Source organism: Zonotrichia leucophrys, chromosome 3, assembly GCF_028769735.1.
Source record: "Zonotrichia leucophrys gambelii isolate GWCS_2022_RI chromosome 3, RI_Zleu_2.0, whole genome shotgun sequence".
Lineage (NCBI taxonomy): Eukaryota > Metazoa > Chordata > Aves > Passeriformes > Passerellidae > Zonotrichia > Zonotrichia leucophrys.
In genome coordinates, this window is record NC_088172.1 from 36,736,395 (window position 1) to 36,760,412 (window position 24,018).

The window sequence follows — 24,018 nt, forward strand, 5'->3', positions numbered from 1 at the left end:
GGCAAATAGATAAGATGTACATTGATCACAATTCCTATAAAAGGTATAAACTAGAAAAAACAGAAAAGAAATAAGGTAACTGGATAAAGGAATTTTTTTTTAATGAAGATTAAAAAATAATTACATGGCATAAATAATTTATTATCACAGAAAACCTGAAAGACGGCAGATTTATACTGAGCTTGTTTTATTCTGGTTTTGTCTCTTAGTTTCAGTACTATGATGCCAACTAACTCTTGCTGAGCAGCAAAAGCTTTCTATAAAAAAACTAGAAGGCAAAATTGAAATTCTGAAATTCACAGAAGCCTGAAGAAATAAAGGATGAGCTGTATACAGTACAGCAGTCTGAGGTGGTTCCCTCAGCAGGTCATTGTAGGTTCTCTCTGTAGTCAATGGGATGAAATATGCACTGCTGAGTCATAATTCATCTGTCCTGATTTAGAAGCCTTACTGCACTGAAATGAAAGCATTCCTCTTTTGTGGATAAAAAGTGTCTAAACAGTTCACAGTTCATCTGTGTTTAGATAACCTCACTCCACATGTTTTGTAAATGCATGAAATTCCAGGGAAGAAAATTGTGTCAGTTCAATCCTAAGTAGAACCTATATGTAGCAAGGAAGCAAAAAAAATTAACAATAATTTGTAGGCTGTATTCCCATTCTCTTAGTTTTATTTATCTTCTATCTCTGGAAGCAATGGCTGCATCCATAGGAGTTAGCAAGACTGTGCCACTGTTTATTCTTTATCCTGGAGGCCAGCTGGCATTATCTGACAACATCCATATGTTTCAATTCTCCTAGCCTTCAAAAGAGAGGGGCCATATCCAAATTTCCTACTGGGAACAGTTCCTGGCCCAGAATACATCCTCAACGATGCCTGGGAACGATTTATGAGAATGTTACTTGGCCCAGCTGAAACCTCTCTGCCAATCAGAAATATGGCAAATAGTTTTGGGGAGTCCATTCCAGGGCATTTTTTAATGCAATGATATAAAGGTACTCTCTGAAAATGACTGCACAGCACAGCTTTGGAAACCCAGGCTACAATGACCTGCAGCACATTTCAATAGAGACAGTTGCAAAAAAATACCTCAGTGCATGTTGGATTCAGCTCTGTGTTATCTCGTCTCCATTTTCAATAAAATATAAGCAGATAGTTGGGAGCTACAAGGAAGCTGATAATATAGTGAGAGTGACTGACAGCTAGTGCTGATAAAGGGAAATATGTGCTGGATAACCCAAGAATATATGAATATAGGAGATACAATCAATGGGAAATGGGCGTTAAAGTGATCACTGTCAAAAAACTGAAATCAAAGCAGGCTGGAAGAACAGAAAATGACTATATGATTTATTTCTGATCTCTTTATATAAGACATGAATCAATCACAACAACACAGAGCTACACTTATAGTTTCTTTTTTATATCAAGAAGAGGTTAAATCTGGAGTTCTACAGTATTGCACATTGGCAGATGAGCGGTGAGGGTCCAGTCTAGCAATGGGTGTGTCCTGACAACTCAGGGCCAGCCTCGCTGGGAATAGGTGGAATAAGAATGTCACCAACCACAACATGAATTAAATATCTTGATCAATCTGGAAAAATAGACTTCAAGAAGAGTGCCAAGGAGATAAAAATCCAGATTGGGGTAAAATAAACAAGACTTGGATTGTTATCACCCGTCTTTCCCTAACATCATCAAGATTTTTAAGCATACAGTAGGATTATTGCAAAATATAAGCTTTCTTTATAGAGGAATAGCATTAGAGTAGAAATTACATTTGAAAATAAAAAAAAAGGGAAAAATTACTTTTACTCTGGAACTCTGGATGTGTATATATCTTATTGACAGAATTTGATTCAGCTTCTTAAACAACTTGATTCAAGGTAAGGCTTTCTTGGCTCCCATTGTATCAACAGAGGTCAAAGCTGGGATTCAGTTGTTTATTGCACATATCTTGTGCAGTTTAAGAAGCCCTGGGATATATTCTGTCTGGCCTTCAGCTGCCAAAAGAAAAGGACATGAAGAAACATGTATCAAAGTATCTAAAGTATTAGTGACCATCTGCATTTCCACCACTGGATTTCATCACTAAACAAACAAAAAACAAACACAGTCAAACGCAGCTTTTCAGTTGATCAAATGTATTTCATTTTTCCACAAATGCATTCCACTTTCAGGACTCAGGGCAATTTTCCATGAGTATGAATTTTCTAAGAGTATAAATCTAAAAGTCATGTTTGGGTACCTCAAATACTCCAGTCCTGGGCACCTATTGTTGGGCATGTGAATGGAGTTCCTTCTGATTTTGTGTAACCATATGTTGCCAAGCAAGAAAATGTCTCCAACAGCAGAGCCTGCTGAAATTAATTTCCAAAGGTTTGAGAGAGTATCCCAAATAATCTTGTAAACATTAGCAATTATTCCCTTAGAACTTGTGGAGGCAGGCCCCAGAGGATGGGACTAAGAAAACATAATACTTACCTTTAAATAGCAGCATAATCAGAAGGATCCAGAAACTTGTAGACTGGCCAGCCTAACTGTGAAAGCCACAAAGACAGAGAGGAAGGTTGTTGAACAATCTGGCTAGATAATAAAGTCATAAGGAAGGGTTAATATGAATTTGTCAAGAACAGGTCACATGTAATAAATTTGATATCCTTCTCTGATGAAGAATGTGATATCATATAATATATTTTCGTTTTCCCATAAGAAAGAATGCCAGATCATTAGTCCATCTTCATGTGTTTTTTTATGTCTTGCATGTGTCAAGTGCCTCTGTTTAATGTGTGGCACGTTTCCCGGGAAAATGTCATATTTTTAATTGACAACCTGCAGTAATTGCCATACCTTGGCAAGAACAAAACAAGACAATCAGATCAGAACTTATGATGGAAGTATTGCCACCATAAGAAATTGCTCACATCCTTGAGGCATTCCCCCTTTTTGAATGACAGTTCTACACCTGTGTCTATCATGGATAATATCTCTCAAATAGTAAAAAACTGCTGCAGTCAATCATTGATGTCATCAGCCAGATTTCCCCAATACCTAGACTGGTATTGAGAATGCTGTGATCATTAAACTACACTGATATCAAAGAGGCACAGAGGAAAAAATAAAAATTCTTGATTTACACAGAAAAACCCCACAACATTCGAAAGCCCCATTTAGAGCAAAAAGAACTATTCAGTAAAATGACTCATGAAGAATCAAAATCCTGAGGATTTAATATGAAAGTTATTAACTAGAATTTGTAAAAGCCAAAAGCCTCACTCTTAGTGCTTTTCTGTTAAATGTACTATAAGATAAATGTCTACAATATTCAGTGTTTTTTCCCACCTCAGAATTATCATGGTGGACTTTTCAGTATGGGCTTCTAGTCTTATTCTGTTACATGAAACCTGCAGCAAGTTATAGGTTGACTTGCAGTAAATTTTAAAGCAGATAAAAAGATGCTTAAATATTAAATTAGCTTGGTGCACTCATCTTTCTCTGCATGTAGCCTGTCAGTGCTTCTTCAGCAGTTTTAGTTTAAAGAAATTCTCAAGAAAATTGTTACTGTGACATTTATGAAGTTGAGTGTAATAAATTTTCAAAAGTTTCTGAGGGAAAATAGTCAAATGTCAATATGTCTACACATGCATACATAGTGGAATTTTCAAAACTGTCTTTGAGGTAGAAGGAGAAATTACTTAGATGTCTATCCGTCGGTTCAGATGTCTACATACATTTTTAATTACCTCTTTAATGTTAAGAGTTACTAAAATGTCATCTCACCTAGAGTAATCAGCCTGAAAATTAAACTTCTAGACTCCCTCAACAGTTGGTGATGTGAAGTGGGTGTCCCCAGAGAATCCATCCCACCTATTTTAAGATCAAATTAATAATTTCTTTGTCTAAAGAAGAAGCTCAGGTGCCTATCTGAGCTTGTCTTAGTGCCTTTGAAGACTAAAGAACAAATATCAGGACATACCATGTTCATCCTTGCAGACAAATCAGCTGGGGGTAGAAACTGAGGGACCACTGAGCTGGGTCCTTCCTGTTTTACTTAATTATGGACTGAAAAATGAAAGTGAACAAGATGAGCATGTAAGATGTTGGAGTAGGAGTGTGTGTACTAAAGTACCTAGAATTCATTTGGAAAGGTTTACTGAGGCTGTTTTCTTACAAAGAAATGTCTAGGTTCTTCTCAAAACTCTCAATATTTCTTTGAAAAGTCTACCAACTTACATTTAATCACCCAGAGATTTTCTATAGAAGTTCTTCATGCATTTGTAAAATTCAGGCTCAAGTTGGAGCATCGCAGTTGCTGCATCTCAACTTTGAAAAACTTGCATCCAACTCTCCATCCCTTTCTTGCCAGAAAAAGACAAGAAAAAAAAAAAAGAATTGCTTTGACATAAAATGTTCAATTTGGCCTGAATCCCTTTCTTAGAGTCTTGGGGGAAAACAGCAAAGGAAATGAAAGAAAGCTCTACAATAACAAATGATGAAAAGTATCTCCTTCCTGTCAGTAGATCAATGGAAAGAGCACCTACACTTGCTTAGATCCAGTTCCAGCGTTAATTCCCTGTCTATCTGAGAGAATTAGTGCCCACTTGGTTCACAGTCCAGCACAGTCTCTTCATCACCAAGCAGCAGAAGCATTCTGGGAGAGGCTGTGCCTGTCCAGGCACTTTTATTCTATCCTGGCAATATTCCTTAAATCAGCAATTGATTTGAGATGTCACTGGATTTAGTCCCAGATGAGTGACATAGTCCTCAAATGAGACATTCTCTGCTCTCTTACTTTGGCTCATCTGCCTTGATTTAAACATTTAAAGGCACTTTTAAAACCAACTCCTAAGAACATGAAAGGGAAGAGTTATGTGTTTCTGCAAAAAAATATTTGGACTCTGCAAATTTACTGCAAACCAAACTTTATGGAGCAGTACAGTAATTTGTACTAGCGAGGGCATGGCCAGCATGACCAGGGCAGTGACTGCCCCCTGTGTTGGGCACTGGTGAGGCCACACCTCAAATCCTGTGTTCAGTTCTGGGCTCCTCATGACAAGAAAGACACTGAGGGGCTGGAGCGTGTCCAGGGAAGGGAACGGAACTGAGGAAGGCTCTGGAGCACAGGTCTGAGGAGCAGCAGCTGAGGGAGCTGGGAAAGGGGCTCAGCCTGGGGAAAAGGAGGCTCAGGGGGGACCTTCTCACCCTCTACAACTCCCAGACAGGAGGGTGGAGCCAAGTGGGGGTTGGCAATAAGGCAAAAGAAAATAACTTCAAGTTTCACCAGGGGAATTTTAGATTGGATATTAAGAAAAATCTATTCACTGAAAGGATTGTCAGGCATTGGAACAGGCTGCCAAAGGGGGTCATGCTCCCCAGAAGTGTACAGAAATGTGTGGATGCAGTGTTAGAGGCATGGTTTAATGGTAGACGTTGCAGTGCTGATTTAATGGTTGGACAATCTGAAAAGTCTTTCCCTACCCCAACAATTCTGTTATTCCAGAGTCAGATATAAAGGCAAAAATTCAGTCCTGAAAGAACAAAGATAAAGAAAAAATCACCAAGATTTTTCATTGTTCTATATTTACTCTGAACTAAGACTCTCTTTTTAATGCTGAATAATTACCAACAAGGCTAAAGAAATTCTTTAATTTTAATACAAAAGAGAGGTACGTGGGAAGGAGACATGAAGACCAGCAATAGAAATTGATGCATACAGCTACAATAAAAAGGTTTGCAGTTATATAATTTTGATTATCTGTTTTTCCTAGTCAATATTCAAGTCAAATTGTACCTGTGCAGGTTAGAGTCTCTCCAAAGTTAATTTTCAAGAGATAGTGTTTGTGGTGTGAAAGTGCAAACAAGGACCCTGGCTAAGTAACCTGAGAGAATAGGCTACCTTGACTTAAGTATCTTCTATATCCTCATTTTTTAGTATAAATTCTTCATTCTTGTGGTCCAATAACTTAAAAGTGCTGCTTTCTTTAAATGAAAACTTGTGATTTCCATCAGAAGTTTGCCTTCTGTTTAAGGCAAGCTCTGGGCTAACTTAATCGGCATTAATTATTTTCCTCTTGGAGACAAATAGGGGTGACAGAAGTGAGATCATTCACATGCAAGGCTGGATTAAGTTTCCTAACAAGCTGTAAGAACCAGGGGAAGTCACCAAGCACCAGGTCATACCCTTCAACTAGGGATTGGACCCTGGAGAAGATGAAAATTACACCTGAACAAACAAATCTGCAAAAAGAAATTGAGAAAGGACTGTCAACCAACTATGCTAAAAGAAAAAAAAAAAAAAGAGATAGAAAAAAAGGCAATATAGGAGAATGAGAATTTTGGGTCTTGTTCTATTTAGTTCATACCTGAGAGCTCAGAAACAAACAGAGGAGATATATGAACCCATCCTGCCTACATCTGGGCTGCTGACAAATCTGCCTGGACACAGCACCTCCCAGTCTGCTGTTCCAGAAGTAATAAAATCTGCCATCATCGTTGTTCTGTTAGTCATAAAGGCAAAGGAGAATTTTCTGCAGAACTGTTTGTGAGAAAATTAATTGACAGCAGGCTTCTTGGCAGTTTGCAACCATAACATTTGTATGATCTGCTGATGCCACAGTTTTATTCCCTGCTAATCAGATATTGCTCTCTTTACTGTGCAAGGGCATCTCTTGTAGCTGTTGTTGGCATGCAGAAGGGAGACCTCGTAACAGCAATAATTCCACAACATCTTTCTGTCTATATGGGCACATATTGTCTCAGAACACTCCATGGAGACGACCCCAACACACCACAGCCAAAATGTGACCATCTGCTTGATCACTTCATGATGTGAAAATTCTGCTTTGCCAACCATTTCCTTGGATCCAGTACAAATCCCTACCTCACCAAAGGAGCCAGTTCCTCAGAGATAATTGTGGACTTTATTTACACACACCTGGATTGATCCCACCTGCATAAATGAGTTGTCAACATCTGAAGCTCTATCTCCTTGAGCTTCCTCTGGGTCAATGGAAGGAGACAGACACTTGTAGATTTCCAGATAGACAAGATTTCCAAGGTTGTCCTAGATTTGAAGGACAAGAGGGATAATATGCGCCCTGCACATGAGAAGCTGTGGGATGGTACACCAGGATTAGAGGGATTCAGTGCTATCCAGGACCCTCAGGTTGTTGCTCTAAGCTGAGAACACTGAAGAACACTTAGAGAAAATCAGAAATCTTACAGAAAGAAGCCAGAGTCTCCTGAGGTAACAGAAGCCAAAAGGAAAATATCAGGGAAATATCTCTAAGGAATTAAGAAGTGTTCAGAAGTGTTCGGAAGTGTTAGGAAGTGTTAGGAAGCCCAGCTGAAGTGTCTCTACATGAATGCCTTTACATTCAGCAAAAGTAACAAAATGGAGAAATTGGAAGCCACCATGCTGTCAGAAAGCTGTGACCTAGAAGCCATTCCTGAAACTTGGTGGGATGAATCCCATGACCAGAGCATGGCTATCAGTGGCTAAAGGCTGTTCAGAAGACACAGGGGAGGAAGCAGAGATGGAGGAGATGTGGGTCAGGTAAAGAGACAAGATAAGCCCCTGAAGTTTAGCAAATAAACTTCCAGCTCTTCAAGAAGCCCATCCATAGAACCCCACAGGAAACTGTCCCTAGGGAGCAGAGCAGAGCTAGAGGATCTCTAAGGATTTCTTCCACAGAGCACAAGACCTGGCAATCCCCAGGAGCAAGAAATTAGGGAAGGAAGGCAAGAGACCAGCATAGCTGAGTGGGATCAAACTAAAAGGCAAGAAGAAAATGTATGGGCAGTGGGACAGTAGGAGCAGAACCAGGTGTCCTGGAAAGATTATAGGACACACTCAGTTGTGTAAGGATGGGATGAGGAAGACCAAGGGACACCTGGAGCTGAGCTTGGCTAGTGACACAAAGACTAACAGGAAGGGCTTCCACAGACATGTTGGCCAGAAAAAGGTCAAATAAGGCATAACCCCTTGACAAAAAATGCTGGCAAACTGGTAACACCAGGCCAGGAGAAGGCTGAGGTACCCAGCAGCATTTCTGCCTGAGAAAACAGCACAGGACTGCAGTGATCTAGTGCTAGAACAGCAGAACTCCATGTCCGTGGCTATGTGAAGCTTTCATCTTCCTATTTAAAATGAAAATATACTTATCATTAGCATTTCATAGGAAATAACAACTTTAAATCTAAAATTATGTTACAAACATGCAGATTGTGCAGCAATTTTTTTCAGTGGGAACATTTTATGGGAACATTTTCTGTTTTCATTACTGCTTTTCTTGAAAAAATACATTTCAAAATCATATAAACAGAGGATGGTTTGGGTTGGAAGAGACCTTAAAGATCAGCTAGTTCCAACCCCCTGCCATAGCCAGGGGCACCTTCCACTTTCCACACAGGGGATATTTTACAGACTACAGCTAAAACTGATTTAGGAAAAATAATTTTATTATTCCTTGCTGAAATGTTTTTGTATTTTGCCACAGTATTCTGGTTTGTATTTAGCAATCTTTTAAGCCTGTACTGTGCAATTGGAACCTTATGAATGAAAATATCATTATAAGAACCATTTATCAGCTTGAGAGATATAGACTGAAACGGTACAAATTTCTGGCTCAGTCTTATAATGATAACTCATGACAATATCTAAAATCATTTTTAGTTCTTTAAAACTGAAGGGAAAGAGCAATTTGCTATGTCATCACTAGGATAAATGGGCAACATTCTCAGAAGCAATCAACTAAAATAAACTGATATATAGGTTCCTGTAGGAGGCAAGCAATCTTAAAATCTCTTTCTAAAACAAAGCATAACTTTCCATTCTTTCCCACACTTAAATTGCAGTGATTTACAAATATAGTTCATTTTATATTTATTGTTATTTGGCTTTCTGAGTAAATTCAGGGTAGTGAGAGCACATAGTGAAGTTCTTCTCGCAATGCTTTGCTGACATAAAATTAATAAAACTAAGCATTCCATAAGATCAGTGATTCATTGGGAACAGCCAGCACCTTGCTCCTGGCATAGATTACAATTTTCTTTCTTCTGAGCTTTGCAAGAAAAGCCTTCTTTTGTTAGCAGACTTATGAGGCTGCTTCTTTCCAGATTTTTTACATCTCTCAGTTACATGTACCAAGCTATTAAATGGGATTTGTGGTCTGGGTTTGGGGTATCTCTGCCTTACTCCCATTGCAATGACTGACAATGCAATGTTTTAAAATGTATCAAAAGCACTAAAAAGTAAGGGTTTGAAGTAGTTTGATCCAGCAGTTTCCTCATTCCCCCTTTGTCTTTCCGAGTGTTGAGCTTCCTTCAAGGGGTAATCAGACTTTTTAGAGAGGAAGGACAACTGGAGCAAAATATCAGATGGAAAGAGGCAGAGATCATCTCCCCAGTTCCTGTTGCCATGATACTTTTAATGGTCAGAGAAATTAATGAATGCACACAATAAAGGCAAGTGGGAGTGATGGGCTCAAAACAGCAGAGGGTTTGGTCCTAAAGCAGTAGGGACACCCTTGTGTCAGTCACCCTATAAAGTAAAGCAGCCCCGGGCCCTATAACCAGCTGAGGGTGCTTTCAACCACTGAAGCCATTGCTATAAAAATCTGTTAAATCTGTTAAAAATCTGTTGCTATAAAAATCTGATAAACTGAATGAGCACACTGTGTTTCTGCAATGTCCATGGCTATGTGAAACTTTCATCTTCCCATTTCAAATGAAAATATACTTATCATTACCATTTCATATGAAATAACAATGTTAAATCTAAAATTTAAGTTTATAGATGCCCCCCCCCCAAGTTTATAGATATAAACATGGTACCTCAGCAGAATTCAGAAATTCAACATCAATGTGATTTTTTGCACTTGCAGTGACAGAACAGCATCACCGTTTGGCCACAGCCTTTACTAGAAAACAGAACAGAGCCAGGGCTGGGACTTTCTATACAATATTAAATTTTTTGCATGCTCCCTGGCATGCTTTTACTTTGTCCATGGCACTTTCCCAAATTATTCCCAGGTGCAAATTAAGGTTTGTGCATGGTCACTCTGTTCTAAAGGCTAAAGGAGTAACATATCATAGTTTACATGCTTAGATTGCACCAGCTGGCCTCTGTGGCAGAAAATTAACCCTAGAAATAATTCATTAAAATGGATGCAGATTAGAAATCTCCAATGACCTCCATAGGGATGTATGTGCAACAAAAGATTCATCAATGTAAGCACTACTTCTTCAGACTCCTTGATGTGCTAGGGGAACACGTGTTCAAACTATTCTCATGTTCAAATTTTTCCCATTTGAAAATATGGATATTCAAAATAATAATGGGAAAAGGGAGGGCGGCCAGCTGACTCACTGCTCCTAGTACTCCGAGCAAAAACAGCTCTCCCCAAAACAGAAAGGTGTCTCATATATTGTTCCAGGACTAAAGCATAGCCTTAAATTCTCAGAGTTTAGCCAGAATAATAATTAAGTGAAAAGCTTAATGATCATCCCTCTGGGATGGACTGCTAAAGGTCAGGTTTCAGATACATTAATGAGTTGCTAAATGCTGCTAACTGGAAGAGGCTTTTTTTTTAAGTCCTGCACAAGCCAACCCACTCATGTTTTTGATGGCAACACTGAGCATATCAGATGGCTATGGGAGTTTTGCCATGAAATGAAAGCTCCTCTTGTGCTTTATTTACAACCATTGCAGCAGAGTTTATGAGAAGCAGCTTGAAGGTGAGGCCATGCCCTACAAAACTGAGAAAGAGCTTTTTGGTCTAATTCCATTTTGTCATGGAGTCCTCTGGTCAGTAATTTGGGGAATGAATCAGAGCCATGTAGAGTAGGAGTCCTTCACTGGTGACAGCCCTGACTCATGGAAAGGCTGAAAAACAATATGGGAAGGAGTCAAGGGCTCACAGGAAAAGCAGAAGTTGAATTATCTAAAAATTGGGAAAGCAACATATTTTAATAAATGTCTATGAGTTCACGTGGTTTACTTCTTCTGTGTCCTGGTCCTACACCAAAGGTATGAATTTCCAAAGACATATACATTGATTGATTGATTGATTGATTAATTGATTGATTGATAGATATCAGGTTCTAAGCATATAAATAGCAATAAAAATCCTGTGCTACATGAGGACAGCAAGGCTGAGCAATGCCATGTGCTGGCTGTTGGATCCTTCTGATGGTTCAAAACTAGACAGCTTAAAGCTAGATAGATTAAAACCAGATTTCTTTTTGCCTCAAGTTCCCTGCCATAAAATTGGTGTAATACCCACAACAATCTCACAGAGGTCATGGCATTCATTCATATATATAGCGCATGAGGGAATCAATGCATGCACTGCTATATCATCCTACAGCAAAATAATCAATTTTTAATCATTGCTGTGCACAGGTGCCAAGGGTAAATGGGACCTGAGACCAGGCATTGAAAGAGGCAGGTATTTGTGTCAATTCAAAGCTAGGTTTCTAAATGGTATTGCTACAAAACTAAAATTAGTAAAGTAAACAACTTAAACACCAGATTTAAGGGCCTGATGAGCTGCACAACTTTAAGTCATGCTTCTCATGCATTTGGATTGTAATGCAGTCAGCCCCATGAATACAAAAGAACATAAAATCATTCAGACTGACTCCAGACAAAGGGTTTGTCTAACACAGCATCCTATTTCTGATAGCAACCAATGGCAAGTGCTTTAAAAATGGGGATTTCAACAGATCAAGCATCAAGTCATACTCTCCCAAAACACTCCCCAAGGCTCCTGCTGCTTCTTGGCTCATTGACTTGTGTGTCCAAATAAGTTATCTCTGACTTTAATGACCCTTTCTGGGCAATTTTCCTCCATGAATGTGTGCAAGTTCTTTTAACTTGCTGAATGGTCCATATTAGTGTTACAGGGGTTTTGAACAAATTTGATACAAGAGTAGCTGCAAGCTGTGGAGCAGCAGGCTCCACAATGTGTGGAGCATCAATGTGTGTTGCAGTTTTCATTTTTCAATAAAACTGCATAAAGAAATTTTAGGAGAATGATTTTATTCCAGTCATCAGATAAGTCATTTCTTCTCTCTTTGATTCATTTTGCTTTTAACCCCTTGTCTAATGAGAGGAAACCCTTAGGTCCAAGGAAATGTTTTTGGCTGTGAAGAGGAATGCTGAGCACCTTTATAACCATTTGGTAGCTTGTCTGAATAAATTCTTGCATCTACAGCACTGCCTGTCAGGGCAGTCTGATAAATAATATATATGTAACCTACACATCCTCCATTGGCAACCTGGCTAAATTTATAGGGACACACTGGGAATGTGGGAGAGGGAGAGCGTTGCTGTGTGAGCAGCTCAGTTTGTGTTTCACACAGCAGGGAAGCAGCCACGGTGCTGCATCAGCTGCTTGGCAGCTGCCTGTGATCTGGGGCAGCCAGATGTGAGGATGTGAGGATGCGGATATATGGGGATGTAAGGATGCTTCCCAGTCTGAGCAGTCCCACTGGTGGGACAGCCTGAGCCAGAGCCCTGGCGCTGCAGTGATCCCAATGCTGTCCCAGGCTTGGCAAGGGCAGTGGAGCAGCCTTCTCCCATGCTCCTGTGCAGTGCAGGAATGGGGCTTTTGGGGAAGGGAAGGGGAGATTTAATACCTATTTTTCAAGTTGCTGAGTCAGTCCCTGTATTTCCTTCACTCCCAGCAAACAGAAGCAAAAGGCCCATGTCACCTCCCCCTCTGCCTTCCCATCCCTTTTCTGAAGTAAACAAATGTCAGCAAATCCTGCACTAACAACACTGTTAAAAATATCACCCTGTCAGCAGACAGGTTCATTCCCTTTGTCTGAAGATCTCTTCATTGCAGTGAAGGTGTGCTGCTACATCAAGATAAGCAGTCTAGGTGGAAATCTCAGTGTCCAGGGGAGGAACAGAGACGTGCTCTGCACCACAGTGTCAGCAGCTAGAGTAATTTCCAAGTAGGAATCATTAGTGCAGGAATTTGGCAGGATTTGACCTGGTAACTATCAAGGTAGAGGCTAGCCCTGCTTTACTCAGCTGGAACTTGTCCCTGGAGTAGCAATTGAAAATGAGCTACTTCAGCCAAGATGCAGCACTCACTCTCTTTAGTGAGTTTCAAATCAAGTTAACCCCAGCATCAGCTCCGCACTTAGTGAAAAGATGGTGCCCAATTAGATTTTGGGGATGTATGGAAAATATTCATGATCAGAGTGACTATATCCCTTTCAAAGGGAGATAAATCCCCACAAAGCTTTTCCCAGGTGATTTTCCATCTGTTTCAGGAAGGGGATGTTGGTTGTTACAATGAATAATTTCACTGGGGAAAGTTGAAGAATGAACTTTTTCTGCTCATTGCTTGTTATGTCAGGATCTTGCAATTCAGAGACTTCAGATTGCGCAGACAAATGGATCTTGTCACTGAAAGGTAAAAGTTTCCTCCCTTCACAACTGGGTCCCACCACTGACAACATTATACACTTGCCTCATGGATAAAACTCCAGGAATTTGTCCCACTCTGTTCAAGCAGTGCTTCACTCTCTTCATTTGCTCCAACTTACAAAGGCACAGGTTATTTTTTGGACATATCTTTTTTCACATCTATTTACTTCTCCAGTTATTTTAGCATTTTTCTTTGAAGAAGCTATTATTGCTCCATCTTTGCCAGAAAGCAGAAAATGACCAAACATTGTTTCTATAATAATTCAAGTGCAGATTATTTTTGTTGGATTCCAGAATCTACACTTGATTGAAACATCTTCCTTTCTTGAGTCTCACTGATACTTTATTCTTTTGGATGTTACTGGATTATCAAATCCAGGTGATAAAATGTTCCGATCAGTGCCACAAATTCATCCTATGCTTTTAGCCTAAATAAGTGCACAATAAATTCATTTAAGACTTGATCTAAATTCATTACCTTGTTTTCTATATGTCACTTAAACTCTCATCAATAAATAGCAGTTTCCATATGTGCAGTTCTTGCTTACAATGTTCATTAAAAGGCTTAAATGAGAAACAGCAAAAGCATTTTAATTCATTGCTAAGCACAGCAGAAAACTAAGCAGGATTCCAACTTTATGTACAATTTGCAAACCATATACATTAGCTCAAGCGTAAATCTCCCTTAATGAGGTTAAATCTCCCAACTATTAATCACATCCATTGAAACTTTCTCCATGTTTAGCTCTATTTCAGTGCAAGGGGGTGCTATTTAATATTTCTGTTCCTTCAAAAAAGAAGAAGAGTCTAGGAATGAAAAATTGTAAAATTCTACCTTAAAATGAACTGCAACAACCTTGAATACAAAGTGTCATTACAGTTTAGTTAGAAACATGTTTGTGTCTGGACTAGCAGCTCTTTGGCTTATCTCCAGGGCTCATCCTGGGCATCTACCCAGGGATGCTTATGGAGAAGCTCTGAAAATGTCTTTTGAATAAGAAAGATCCAAAACTGGATAAGATTCAAAATCAGAGATGCCAAATTCTTGTTAGCATTAATTATTCTTAATTTAAATCAAGATCAAGGTCCCTCTATGGTGGTCTCCGTGTAAACAGGGATGACAGTGTTTGCCTCCAAAATGAGAGACAAACTGATGAAAGATCAAGGATGTGCCAGAGGGATGTGATGTGTAAGTAAATGATCTCCATGTGATTTAGCTCAGTTCCCATAGTTGCATACTTATGTTTGGGCTTCTGTGTGTAGTCCAGGACATTTCTATTAAGTTGGATTGGAAAGGGTAGAATGAGGGGGCTGTCAAGGTCTGTGGAATGAATTACCTGAAGAGGGAACATATCAGAAAGGAGACTAAAAGAGCATTAACCACCACTTGTAATCTGTGTTTCCAACAGAAGGGTGTTAATCTAATTTATATCTTAGGTGGTTGGAAGGCAAGGGACAAACTACAGGTGTGACTGCTACATCCTTACACCATTTCCTTCCTGTACAGGTGTCTACAGCTGGGCTGTGGCTGAGAAGTTGGCAGAATTTCATGGGAGCAGCGTTAGGCTGATACTGATCTTTTCTGAAATGCAATTATACAGCCAACTGCAGACGGAATCAAATGTTTGCCTCTCTGCTCACTGCTCCTCAGCCTCAAACAATCATGGGGTTGCTGTCTGCTAGGCTTCCCCAAAATGCCTGTCAGGAGACCAAAGCTTTTATGTTTTGGTCTCATTGGAAAGTCTCAGAATTATTTAAAAAGCTTTCAGAAGTGCTCATGCAAGCAGAAATAAATGCAATTACTCAGAGTACACATGAAGGAATACTCTGTATATTTAACAGGAGTGTCCCATCATGCACTGCTACTTTTTAAATGAGGTTCATATTGTAATGGGGATACATGAAATTTGGAAGCTGGAAGAATTGACAAGTTCCAGCATATGGCAAAATGGCCATAGTCTGGCAGAAATATTTTTAAGGAAATTAAAGTATCTATTATATAAAACTGACTTTGCTGCTGATATCTGTGGTGGATTTAAGTGCATTTTCTGTGTTTATCAGAAGTGCTAAAATCTAGCAATAATGAAATCTCTTGTGCAGCACTGGAGATTTCCCTGAGGTCCCTGTCACTAAGGATGAGGGCTCTGGTTGAGGTTTTATTGCACTTGGTTAAATATTCTTTCTATAAATCCTAGTTTTAAAATGAGACAATTTATTATGATAGAGATCTGTTACTTAAAAGAAGAATTCTACCCAGAATACCCTTCAAGACAGAAAGGCACAGCAGGGTGTAAAACCCCTCTGTCAGCATTTCTACACAATCTGGTTAGAGAAGAAATTGTGCATGTAGTGACCTCACAGGAGAATGGACCTAGAAGGAATTTAATTTCTCTGTTTAAATGCTTTTAAATATCATGAAATGCCACATACCAAATGAAATAAAGAAGTATAGGTTTAGTGAAAACAAAATTTCTGCAGGAACTTCAGCAGGAGATCTTGACTGAACTTCATTTTTTGCTGCAGTTGCTGTAAGCTCTGTGACATTCAGAAGATGTAAATACTGAAAATTCCTATTGCTCAAGGAGACTCCTCCCTTTGGACAATGCTACTCATCAGTGCATCACTGCCACAGTTAGACCCTCTATCCCCAAAGTCTGAACCGTCCCAGGCATTTTACTGGCAGGATGAGGTCTGACTTTGCCTCTAGTGGGAGATTCTGGAGAAAGGGTAAACCTGAGTTTACCCCCTAAACCATGAGCAGTTTAGTTCCTCAGCTGCCTCATCAGACCCTCCCAGTTACTGCTAAAGCAGCACAACAGCCAAGGCAAAACTAAGTAAAGAAGAAATGGTCAACAACCCAACTGTGTGAACAACTCAATTACCATCACTTTACAAGTACCTGGAGAGATGTAAAATTAAAACCATTTTTTTCCTACCTACATTTTAGATTAGTTTGAAAACATATTCTCTGTCTTTTCCTTTTCCTTAATCAGGCTGGGAATTTACTCAGTGTTGTGGTTAGGGTCCACTTCTTAGCTGGATGCAATGTTCTGAGATTTACCTTTATGGAATGGGATCTAGATTAAGGTACGCATTTCCTACTGCTCCCTAAAGTATGACCAAGGTTCAAATTTTCTCTGCCTTCTTCATCAAAATCCCTAAGGATTTACTGACTCTTCATAAAGAAGTGGTTTAATAATTTTTTTCTATTGCTTCTTCCCTCCCTGAGATCCAGAGAGTCCTTGGTGACTGTGATTAATTTTTTTAATCTCTGTGCTTCAGTTTTTAAATGTAAGTGGGGATACCAATATTAATGATACTACTATTAGTGATTTAGCAGAACAACAAATGCATCCTACACTGCAGTATTTTGAGATGCAAAGTTGTTCCTCCATAAAAAAAAGTGATGATATGAACCTAAACTCTCTAAAATGGGGTGTATTTTCTAATCAATAAATCTGGATAAGAGAGTCCAAAGAGCCAGCAGCCTGGTCTAGTAGGAGGTGTCCCTGTCCATGGCATAGATTTGGAATTAAATGGTCTTTAATGTCCTTTTCAACCCAAGTCATTCAAAGATTCAATGATTCTGCACTTCAATATGCTCCTAATGGTCATGGCCCCTGCTATTATGGGGCATTGGTTAGATAAAACTAGACAAGTTTTTCTAGGACTTTAATTGCCTATCCCCTGTGGAAAAGAAAGAAAAAAAAAAGGTGTTTTCCCCCTAGGTAAAATAATGTAAAGTTTATTTCCATTGGATCACAGCAAAGAATTATAATGTAAAAATATATTTCCTGCCCACTACTGTGATTTAAAAGAAAGCTGCCTCCTCATCCTTTGTATACACTACAAGTTATATGTGTGACTGTTAATGAAAACTGAGTACAATACTTGAGTTTCTCAGTGCAGAAATGCTGAGTAATCTGTGCTATGGCACTTCTAAGACTTTTTTTGTTTGTTTGAAATATAATGTACAGGCCAAGGTTATCACTACATTGACTGGTGTCTCCAATTGCAGCAAATAAACTTCCTAATGCCTTGATTAAAAAAAAAAGTGCAGAGTCATCCTGATCTCCCTTCCTAGAAAGTTTACAAAAGCTGGCAGCAGCCAGCAGCTCTCCTTCCAGCAGAGCCTCATGGCCTCAGACTGGGGGGGTACCAGAGACTGCCATGAGGAGTGATAAATGCACGACAAACTCCTGTCCAAAGAAGCTGACTGATTGTGACAGAAGGAACAGCTAAATGCTGAATAGGCATGATTTGGTTCAGAACACACTGAAGACATTGTTTTTCATGCTTAAAAAGTCCTAAGCATTCTAAGCAGAGATGGGTATGATGGTACTAAAGAAAGAGACCTCAGGAATGTGAACAGAATCTGCCTCCCAGCACAGACAGGATGTACCCAGCACCTACATTAACATTTATTAATCTGACCTTTAGACTCGCAATGAAGAAGACTTTATCACCTCCTAGATTGTGTGTTCCAGAGTTTAATGAAGCTTAAAGAAAACAAGAAAGCTTTGTTTTTTCTGATATCTAATTTAATGGTTTTGGGGGATTTTTTTCCAAATGATACCAATGACTTCTCGTTCTCAAGTAGAAATGAGAAATATTTGATTGTTGTCTGTATTATACCTTTTTTTATGTTGAATGTTGTTGAGTCCTCACTAGCATTCCAGTCTATGAGGGGGAAAAATTTCAACTCAATCAGTTTCTCTTTGATTTTCATGTACGAATAACAGGGTATTGTTTGCTGGTTTTATTCTCCAGAACATTCAGCCTGTTTTGTACCTTTTTTTTAAATGCCATCCACAACTGAGGTCTAGAGCTAGGTGATTTTAAAGGTCCTTTCCAAGACAAATCTTTCTATGATTCAGTAAAAAAAAAAAACATGCCCCATTTCAAAACAGTGCTCCAGTCCTCCTTTTTGAAGATGGATACTTTGCTTCTTCTTTCCATTTTTCTTGGACCATCCCATCTACATTTATCCCCTGAAATTATTTCTAATTGTTCAGAGATTGCTTTGGCTTAACTTTTAATTGATTCATTTCTCCAGGTCGATTGAATTTAACTCAACCAAGTTGCCTTTAATCTCTCATTTCACTCTTTTTGTTTCTGTCCCTATTCTCCTCCAACTTATCTGCTCTTAATTAATATTTTGCTCTTAAATTTGAGGCAGAAAAATGCATTATTTATTTTCATCTTCTCTGTGGCCTCCCTTTCTTGTTCTTCTACCCTCACAAATAGTGGACTAAAAATTTCTTGTCTCCTTTCCTTTAAAGTAGTCATAGGCCATTGCGTGTCCAGCAAATAAAAAATTGCTGTACTTCATTCATGTCATGTTAGTACCAGAGAAACTTGGCAGTTTTGACCCCGAGCCAAAGACCCTCTGAACCTTCCTAGAACTGCTCAGTGAACTTAACTCCACTGTCAGTGTTATTGTGGCATTAGGAATGAGGCTGAAGGAACAGAATTTTATAGAGTGACTATGTTGTCTGAACCGTGAGAACTGTCAGAAGACATTCAGGAAAAATGGATTTGTATCCTTGTTGGGAGAAGTGAGTAGACCTGCTTACCTGGGGAGAGCAACAGAGGCTGACTGGAAAACTTGGTATCAGACTAATGACATGGGCAAACCAGTCAGGCAAAGATTTTCTCTTGTGTCAGCAAGGGAATTACTGTTCTGTGTTCCCCAATACCTGTGTTTGTGTGATAGAAATGAAGATACTTGTAAAAGAGGAATAAATGAAATTACTTCTGTATAATAAGAATCATAAGAAAATCAGTGCCAATTTTGATACTCAAAAAATCTACAAATATCAGTACTTTTTTTCCTTAAGATAATATTTGTTCTACTTGCAAAAAAACCCTAGAGTTTAATTAGAGTGTTTTAATTTTAAACATTATCACAAGTTTGACTACACACATTAGTGCATACTCTTGCATAGCTCTTCACACATCTGTTTGACAATAAAGCCCCTCTCTATTGTTTATTGTATAGCTACCCCAAGGTTAAATGCACTCAGGTACTCATCACTGAGAATGTGATACATTAACACTTATAAATTGATAACAATAAAAACATGGCAAAAATGCAACTACGAACACAAACTTGCAGGAGGGCAGATAAGCGAGATTTTGGAATAAGGAGAGAAAAGTCCATATTATTGTTAATTGTTGATAGAGCTGGTAGAGCATTTTTTCACCCATTCCAGTGCTGGAGTTCATCCAAGGAAGGGAAAGGAGCTGGGGAAGGCTCTGGAGCACAGGTCTGAGGAGCAGCAGCTGAGGGAGCTGGGAAAGGGGCTCAGCCTGGAGAAAAGGAGGCTCAGGGGGAACCTTCTGGCTCTGCACAGCTCCTGACAGGAGGGGACAGCCAGGTGGGGGGTTTGTCTCTTCTCTCAAGTGATAACCAATAGAACCAGGGGAAATGGCCTGGAGTTGCTCCAGGGGAGGTTTAGGTTGAATACTGGGAAAATTTTCTTCACTGAAAGGGTTGTCAAGCATTGGAACAGACTGCCCAGGGAAGTGGTGGAATCACTGTTCCTGAAGGCATTTAGAAGATGTGCAGATGTGTCATTGAGGGCCATGGCTTAGTGCAGGGCTTGGCAGTGCTGGGTTAATGGTTGGACTCGATGATCTTAAAGGTCACTTCCAGCCTCAATGGTTCTGTGGTTTTTGTACCATTAAATGAAGCCATGCCAGGACATGGGCCCTTAAGTGGTGACCAGCCTGGTCCACAACCTGCAGGAGACTTAAACATTTGCTACAGTCATATAAACATTGCATTCAAGTCACTTGATTCTGCAGAATTATTCAGCTGAAGGAGACAATCCTTTCTGCTTGATGGCCCAAAAATGACAGTGTGCAAGGCAGCTGTGCCTTGAGAATTTGAACAACTCACCCTAAACTTACCAGGGAATTCAAGGTCCCCCCTGAGATGAGATGCTGGCTCATAAGAGAGCAGCATTTCCACACAGGCTTTTTGCTAGCTGCAAGACTTCTGTACCAATGTATGTTTATCTTTCACTGGGGACACTGATCTGCAGTAGAGCAGGTAACATTCACAGAACCTGACAGTTTATGCTGTAATTTTCCCTGCCTAGAACGGCTGTCAGGAGTCTGCTTTGGGCAACATAAGCAGCTGTATGTATCCAAACAATTTAAATCTAAAGACAAACTCAACAGACCTTTCATTGCACACACTTGGTTATTTGCAAATCTTCTGTTGTCATATTTCTGGGTTTGATCTGAGAAAATTTGCTTTCTGTCTGCTTTGGTTCATGCAATTCTTCTACTACAGTGAGTGAAGGCTCACAAACAAAGGCAGAAACATCTGCAACCTACTCCTACTTCTTTTTCTGCTCATAATGTGTCTCCTTACACTGGCCAGAATTTTCTCAGGGCTAGATCCAAAGTGAAGAGACCTTTTCACTTTCTAATCCAAATTCAAATTTGTGGTTTTAATTATTTTTTTAATTGTTTTAATTATTATTTGAAAGCCAAATTTATTGTTATTTGAAAAGCCAAACCGTTTTGGATGGGTTTTTTGAATGTTGGCTTTTCTATTTTCCTTCAAGTTGAAATTCTCTAATGGTAAATGAAAAAAGAATATGTATGTGTGTATATATTCTTTTCAACATATACATTATACAAGTGTGTATATATGATATATAACTTGTTTGTTAAAATTTTCCATAAGATCAGCTTCAGCTTTATCATTCTGTCACAAAATTTAATAGCTGTAGACTTCCTAGACTGTGACTATGATGAGTAAAATTAAAGTCTGTATTAAATTTTAGATTATTAAAATATCATACCCCAAAAACACTTATGAATGGAATACAAAGTCAGAACCTGTCATGAAATACTGACTACATCTAACTTTTCTGAATGTTCTCTCGCATGAGGTAAGAGAACTCCTCATCACCAGGAGGAGCCCTGGATAGCAGAAAGAGACACAGATATAATCACAGAAAATAAACCCATATATTTTCTAGATAACGAATGTGGACCAATGACTTATCCAGTACACTACTCTCCATCATCACCACCAGCATGTCAATTTTCATAGTGTGCAAATTTGCATGCTATCATTAAGAGTTCCAATTTCACTCAGTAGGCAGAGAATCATGATACAAATTACTCTGGTTATTTGTATTTACAGCATAATTTTTCCTTCATTATTTACAAAGAAACAAGGTGTCCTATTCTTGGTCACAACCACTCATTTCTCAAATAATCCCTTTAATTTATACTCTTTGGAAGAAAATGTTACTTGTATTTTAAGTTTTTCAAGTTGAATCACTTAAACCTTGAAAGATGCAATAGGATGAAAAAAGGAATTTTTAAAATGAACCCCAGACTCGAACCAAATTTCACATTCTCCTGTATTTGCAGTCCATTTGGAAAGTAATTCAATGTCCACTAAAATCAATTAGTATCTTCATTTTTTTTCTGAACATGTAGAGTCTTAGAATGTCAGGACTGTTAATTTAGGCACCTGCAGGTGAACGTGTTCTTTAGCTTTAGACAGACATTTAAGAGTTTTCCATTTGTTTAACCAGTGACGAAAACATAACAAAATTTAGCTGACAACATTTTTTTACTGCTGGAGGATGAAACATCTGGGGGATGACTGGACCCCCTATATTTATGCACAAATACAAACTTTGTTTTCTCATTTCAGGTCATGGAACCAAAGGAGTGTTTGAACTTCTTTCAGGATGGCGTCGGACCAGGGAGAATCTGCCCTTCAAAGACCGAGTAGCAGACGCCTACTCAGATGTCATGGTCTCCTACACCATGACCAGCTCCTTGTACTTCATAGCCTTCGGCATGGGGGCAAGCCCCTTCACCAACATCGAAGCTGTAAAAGTCTTCTGCCAGAACATGTGTGTCTCCATCCTGTTGAACTACTTCTACATCTTCTCTTTCTTTGGCTCCTGCCTGGTCTTTGCTGGCCAGCTGGAGCAGAACCGGTACCACAGCATCTTCTGCTGTAAAATCCCCTCGGCAGAATACCTGGACCGGAAACCTGTGTGGTTCCAGACCATGATGAACGACGGCCATCAGCACACTTCCCACCATGAGACCAACCCGTACCAGCACCACTTTATCCAGCATTTTCTCCGAGAGCACTACAACGAGTGGATTACCAACATCTACGTCAAGCCATTTGTGGTGATACTGTATCTCATCTATGCCTCTTTCTCCTTTATGGGGTGCTTACAGATTAATGATGGAGCCAACATCATCAACCTTCTTGCCAGTGAGTCCCCGAGCGTCTCCTATGCCCTCATACAGCAAAAGTATTTCAGCAACTACAGCCCCGTGATCGGCTTCTACATCTATGAACCTCTGGAGTACTGGAATGGTACTGTGCAAGAAGATCTAAAAACACTCAGCCAGGGGTTCAACACCGTGTCCTGGATTGAGCAGTACTACCAATACCTTCGAGTTGGTAACATCAGTGCAACCAACAAAAGTGACTTTATCAGCATCCTCCAGAGCTCCTTTTTAAAAAAGCCAGAATTCCAGCACTTCAAAAATGACATCATTTTCTCCAAAGCTGGAGATGAGAACAATATAATTGCTTCTCGTCTGTACCTTGTGGCCAGGACTAGTGAAAATACACAGAGGGAAGCAGTGGAACTGCTGGAGAAGCTGAGGCCCCTTTCTCTTATACAGAGCATCAAGTTCATTGTGTTCAACCCTACTTTTGTTTTCATGGACCACTATGGTTTATCAGTAACTATGCCTGTCCTGATTTCTGGTTTTGGCATCCTGCTGGTGTTAATACTGACCTTTTTCCTGGTTATCCACCCTCTGGGAAATTTCTGGTTAATCCTCAGTGTCACCTCAATAGAGCTGGGTGTCCTTGGCTTGATGACCTTATGGAATGTAGACATGGATTGCATTTCTATACTGTGCCTTATCTACACTTTGAATTTTGCCATAGATCACTGTGCACCCCTGCTTTATACATTTGTATTAGCTACTGAGCACACCCGAACTCAGTGTATAAAGAACTCCCTCCAAGAGCATGGGACAGCCATTTTGCAGAACGTTTCTTCCTTTCTTATAGGGTTGGTCCCCCTCCTCTTTGTGCCTTCAAACTTGACCTTCACACTGTTCAAATGCTTGCTGCTTGCCGGCAGTTGCACACTTCTGCACTGTTTTGTTATTTTGCCCGTCTTTCTAACCTTTTTTCCACCTTCCAAAAAGCACCACAAGAAAAAGAAACGGGCCAAAAGGAAGGAACGAGAAGAGATCGAATGCATAGAGATTCAGGAGAATCCTGATCATGTTACAGCAGTCTGAAAGGCTTAGAAAAATATAATAGTATATTCTCTTTTTAAAAAAGCATTGCACAGAGATGCAGGGAAAATAGAGCAAAGATCTCAGCTGCTTGTGCTGGCCAGGTCTGACAAGGCAAAGGAAGATCAAGAAGGGGTATTCATGACACCTCAAGGTGCAAACTTTTTTAACAAAAATAATGAAAGTGAAATAATCTCAAATGTTTCCTTTGAATCCTCATTCTCCACCAGGGAAGAGTCTGTTGGCCATTAAGT

The 24,018-nt window shown here is 39.5% G+C and overlaps 1 protein-coding gene across 2 annotated transcripts in view; it reads left to right on the forward strand.

Moving 5' to 3' along the window:
* Nucleotides 1–23,767, forward strand: part of PTCHD4 (patched domain containing 4) — an 80,294-nt gene extending 56,527 nt beyond the window's left edge. For both annotated transcript variants that reach the window (XM_064706877.1, XM_064706878.1), the window contains exon 3: nucleotides 22,134–23,767. In XM_064706877.1, the coding sequence (XP_064562947.1) occupies nucleotides 22,134–23,767 (1,634 nt within the window). The remainder of the gene's footprint in view (nucleotides 1–22,133) is intronic.
* Nucleotides 23,768–24,018: the final 251 nt, after the last annotated feature.